At 47.6% G+C, this 5,214-nt stretch overlaps 1 protein-coding gene across 1 annotated transcript in view; it reads right to left on the bottom strand.

Annotated features, from left to right (window-relative positions):
- Window positions 1-22: 22 nt before the first annotated feature.
- Window positions 23-5,214, bottom strand: part of slc13a3 (solute carrier family 13 member 3) — a 7,035-nt gene continuing 1,843 nt past the window's right edge. The window contains exons 2-12 of the mRNA XM_025059174.1: window positions 4,962-5,112; window positions 4,501-4,570; window positions 3,843-4,022; window positions 3,629-3,754; window positions 3,019-3,111; window positions 2,801-2,905; window positions 2,611-2,708; window positions 1,962-2,074; window positions 1,283-1,444; window positions 305-442; window positions 23-214 (exon numbers count right to left, since the gene is read on the bottom strand). Coding sequence (XP_024914942.1) covers window positions 53-214; window positions 305-442; window positions 1,283-1,444; window positions 1,962-2,074; window positions 2,611-2,708; window positions 2,801-2,905; window positions 3,019-3,111; window positions 3,629-3,754; window positions 3,843-4,022; window positions 4,501-4,570; window positions 4,962-5,112 — 1,398 coding nt within the window. The 3' untranslated portion in view covers window positions 23-52. The remainder of the gene's footprint in view (window positions 215-304; window positions 443-1,282; window positions 1,445-1,961; window positions 2,075-2,610; window positions 2,709-2,800; window positions 2,906-3,018; window positions 3,112-3,628; window positions 3,755-3,842; window positions 4,023-4,500; window positions 4,571-4,961; window positions 5,113-5,214) is intronic.

The following is a 5,214-nucleotide window of genomic DNA, read 5'->3' on the forward strand; positions in this document are numbered from 1 at the left end:
GGAGTTTCCGTTGTACAAAAATTTCCCCGCGGGGGGCCCCCCCCCCCCCACATCAGATGGTAGCATTCAGTGGATGGACAGGGGGCGCTGTCTTGTTGATGGGGAGGGCCCACTCTGGATATGTGTTGAGGTCAAACATGGCGACCCCCCATGTGTTCATGGCCAGGGAGATAGAGAGCACCCCCAGGATGTTCATGACAAAACCGGTCTTCACCTGTAGGGGGACACACACACACACACACAGTTGGTGTAAGGTGTGTGTGTGATACAGTTGTTCTGACGGTCGTTGTTGTCGCTACTTTACCATGTCTTTGACCATCAAGTGTCCCGACGCGAAGGCGATGGAGTTGGGGGGCGTGGACACCGGCAGCATGAAGGCGTACGAACACGCCACGGAGGCCGGGATCATGAAGTACAGAGGGTGGACCGAGACGCGGATCGCCTGCGTATAAAAAAACAAAACAAAAAACAAGAACCACGACGACATCCATCAGACGCTAAGTCGTTAGCACTGAGTGAGGATAGGAGGAAAACGAAGGACAGTAGTGACGCCTGCTGGGCAGATGGGTTCAGAGACAGCAGCTCTGAGCAGATGAAGAGGCTGAGATCTTCACCGGGGGGGCAACAACTGGGGGGGGCGGGGGGGGCAGTTTGGAGATAAAGTCAGAGAAGAAAGATGAAGACGACGAAGATGAGAAAGACTTTAGAGAAGATTGGTGAGGCAGAAGATCCTCTGTTGACACCTGGAGAAGAAGAAGAAGAAGAAGAAGAAAGGAAGAAGAAGAAGAATTTTCTTTTCCAATTAAACCTGAAGAAGAAGAAAAGAAGAGGAAGAAGAATTTTCCAAATTAACCCTGGGTCCAGGTCCAGGTCCAGGTCCAGGTCCAGGTCCAGGTCGCGGTGACTGGAGCAGATTAGCATCGTAGCTGACGTACGAACATTTCTGGGAAGAAGTCGCCAACGCGGGTCTTTAAATGTTTACCTAGCATTTATACGACGCCGCCTCGTCAAAGATTGTTCAAATGGATCGTAGTCTCGACGCAAAGTTCACAGACTCCGACAATAATTACTGACAGCAGCAGTTAATGTCCGACAGACGACAAACAGAGCGACACATACTGACGCTGCTGAACAAGCTCATAACACGACGGCCTTCACTGCAGGCGGAGAGTCCACTGAGCCTGGGGCGGGACCGACCTGCTGACCTATTGACCTGCTGACCTGCGCCCATCTGCCCCGCAGCAGGAACACAAGATAATCTGAGATGTTAGCGATGACTCACCAGCTCGGCGATGACGGGCAGAAATATAATAATGGTGGCCGTGTTGCTGGCGAACTCGGTGAACGTGGCCAGGAACGCCGTGATCAGCATCACAGCTGCGGCGGGGGGGACCTCGGCCAAAGGTTGGAGGTGGCCCCCGATCCAGGAGGCCAGGCCGGACTCCTGCCAAAGGACACAAGAGCGGGGGGGGTGGTGAGGGGGACTAGAGGTCAGAGGTCAAACCACATCAAAATAAATTTGGGAATGGAGCACAGAACCAAACAGAACGTGGAAGAAAGGAGACGTGACGGTGGGGAGGGGACAGAGGACAGAGGACGGAGGACAGAGGACGGAGGACGGAGGACACTTTCTGGTTCTCCTGGCTGTGATTTTGTGTATATATGTCATATATACTGTATATGAGGACAGAGGACGGAGGACACATACATATATATGTGTGTATATATGTATATGTGTGTGTATATGTACAGTACATATATATTGTCTTTTGACAGACAGTGTCCATTTAAAGACTTCACTTTCACTACAGAAATATTTCTTTCGTGTTGAAATATAGTTCTGTTAATGAGAACCTGAGAACCCCTCCCCCTCACTCTCCCCCTCCCCCCTCCTCAACCACAAGAGACTTCATTTTAAAACGATGATTAAATAAAACAAAATAAATGTCCATCGTCGTCACCTCACAAGCCTTGGCCATAGCGAAGCCGCCTCCGAGCAGGAGAATAATGTTCCAGGGAACAGAGTCCTGGGCTTTCTTCCATGACAACAGAGGGACGTACGGAGTGTTTGAGGCTGGGGGGGGGGAGGGGGGGGAGAACATTTCAGTAACATGTCAGCAGTCGCTGCAGCTACAAAGTAATGTATGAGTACAGCCGTTACTACTACAGTAGAAATGAATGCATAAATATATATTATATATGTACAGTATATTCTACAAAGTAACATAAATATTAAATGTGGGTCAATTCCCTTCCCCGCTGTAGGTGGAGTCGATACGAACGGTGCCACATGTGGCTCAGGAGCCATAGGTTGTTTCCTGGTTCGTCTCCAACAGTTTGTTTTACCAGCTGACCACACATGCACACACACATACACATACACATACACACACTTGTGCACAAACGTGACACCATTCAGGAAGTATAAGACCTGGACCAGGACCTGGACCTGGACCTGGACCTGGACCAGGACCAGGAGCAGCAGCTTATTTCCAACAGAGGAACGACTGTTTTCACGTATTAACATTCCTGAGGTGAATTCTCAGCCTCAGCTGCTGGAACTTCAGGATCTTAATTCCTCTTTAACGCGGTGCAGTTCAACTCACTGACCTTTAGGGTCGAGCCACCAGCGCAGGGAAGGTTTCTGCGAGGGGAAGAAGAACAACACGGAGACGATGATCACACCTGTGACGGCGTCCGAGACGTACCTGAGAAGAGGGGACACGTCCACGTCCACGTCAACAGACTTTTGGTTTCTTTGATCTTTTTAGAGATAAGTAACGAACTGAACGTTTCTCACCCCTTCTTGAAGAACACCGACCAGCCGGTGACAAACTTTGGATCCCGCGTGAAGAGGAGGACAGAGAACAGGACGAAAAAGAAAGCGATGGATCCTTGAGCAAAGCTGGAGAGGAAGAAGAAGAAAGAAGAAAAAACACTCTGAGAGTTTGGTCTTCGATGACCACGAACGGCGTCACCGACTTTGACTTTGATTTGACGACATACACGAGTCCTCACTTTATGGGCCCTAGTTTCCTGTAGTCCTCCTCGATCATGGCCCTGGCTCTGGCCTCGGCCTGCGCTCTGTGGTCCTGCCTCTTGAAGCACAGTCTGCATAAAAAAAAGAAAAAAAAGAAGAAGGAAAGTTTATATGTAAATATATGTATATATTTATATATGTAAATATATATAGAGAGGTTGACTGTTCACTCTGAATCTGTAAATGTGAGTGTGAATTGTGGTTTCACTTTCTCTATGGCCCTGTGATGGGCCGGGTTCCACGGGTTTGACAGCAGGGTTTGGCTTTTGGTTTTAATTAGGATTAACTTGTCTCAGAACTTTTGGACGTCCCCTTGTTAAGTTGTAAGACTAAAAAAAATGCATATATTTGCAACAAAATATACACAAGATAGAGGTCACCAACATCTGGCCTGGGGACCAGTACTGGGCCACAGATCAAGTACTGGACGGCACGCAAAGAACAAAAAGTTTTTTGAGAGATTTTTTTTAAAGCCTAATGATAAGACATATATACAGTATATTGACCATATATATGTTATATGTATATCATATATGGTGATTGTTTTGCGCGTGACTTCCAGTGTTTTACGTTACGCCGTCATGTTACCGTGTGTTCAGTCCTCCATAGAGATACGCGATCCACAGCCATCCCACGAACAGGAAGATGACCATCAGAGGGAAGGCGAAGGCGAACCAGGAGCCGAAGTTGATGATGTCACAGTCTGGGAAGTAGCTGGAAAATCAAAGCTCCGTCTCCGTCAGACTGCAGCGAAAAAGTTACGTTGTTTCTTCTTCAAACGCCGCCGGTGCAGAAACGTTACCTTTTCAGCTGACCAATCATGATGAGGTTGGGGGCCGTACCGGTGAGCGTCGCCGTCCCGCCGATACTGGACGAGTAGGGAATACAGATGAGGAATCCTTTCCACACATTCAGCTGGTATTCCGCCTCGGATCGGATCTCCTCGGCCGACCGCACATCGGCCTGGAGCGCCCCCTCCTGGCTGGTGAAATCCGCGATAAATACGTGGGACGATAATTTTGTTTAGTGAAAAATTCAGTGGGAAATTAATTGCATTATCACGTGTGTACGATGGAAAATAAAGTTCCAGGAACTTTGGGAACGGATTGAACTGTTTCACTACAATAGAAGTACAAATACTGTGAAAAAAAAAAAAAGTTCTATCCAAAGTAAACGCTGATTTTCACATTCGTGAAGACGTGACATAAAATAAATTTAAAAAAAAACCCAGCAGTTTTTCCTTCAAATGATTCAAATCAGTCAAAAGATCCAACGTTAAATGTTGAGAAAGTGACGTAACTGTTCCTGGAACTGTTACCTGTCCCAGAGTGTGAACACAGGAGAACCAGCTCCTCCAGTTTAACTGACCTCAGACCTGAGCCCAGGAACTTTTTTTTTTTTTTTTTTTTTTTTTAAACCTAAAAATCTGTGATGTAACAGTTTGCAGTTTTTTCTCTGACCTTTCCACCGACAGTATTTGTTTTTCGGACGGCTCACAGGGCAGAGGCTGCAGCTTCACCGTACACTGACCTGAAAGAGAGGGAAACGTGGAGTCTGAGTGTCAGGTTCTGGACCAGGGTCCGCAGACAAGTGGCTCCGGTCCCTAAAGCCCAGGTGGACCGCATAAAATGATGTGACGGGCCAAATTTGGCCCACGGGCCTTGAGTTTGAAACGTGTTTCCAGATGAAAAAAAAAAAGCCGTTGTCATTTAACGACACGTGAGGACTGACGAACTGGACCGACCTGAAATTTGTTTCCAGATGAAAAAAAAAAAGCCGTCGTCATTTAACGACACGTGAGGACTGGACCGACCTGAAATAAAAAAAAATAAAAAAAAAACTGCACAAAGTTCACGCCGTGGTTTACATATTAAAAGCCTCGCCGCGACCTGGTTAACAAGTCGCAGACGACCGTGTTTACCGTTTCTGTGTGAAGTCAGGTCACAGTTTAACAACATTTGACCTTCACTGGATCCAAACCGGGTCCTGGAGTTTTCATTGGTGGCTTCCAACGAGTCGAGGTGACGCCGCCGCCTCGGTGTAAAAAAAAAAAATTCACGTGTCTGGTCTGGTCGTCACCAGCGAACGAGGTCAAACATCTGGATGTTTAGGATTTAGAACTCTCCAGTTTTTCAGCAGCCGCCTGCTGTGAACTAACATGGGTGGGGGGTGGG

Source organism: Cynoglossus semilaevis, chromosome 10, assembly GCF_000523025.1.
Source record: "Cynoglossus semilaevis isolate Cse_v1.0 chromosome 10, Cse_v1.0, whole genome shotgun sequence".
Taxonomy (NCBI): domain Eukaryota; kingdom Metazoa; phylum Chordata; class Actinopteri; order Pleuronectiformes; family Cynoglossidae; genus Cynoglossus; species Cynoglossus semilaevis.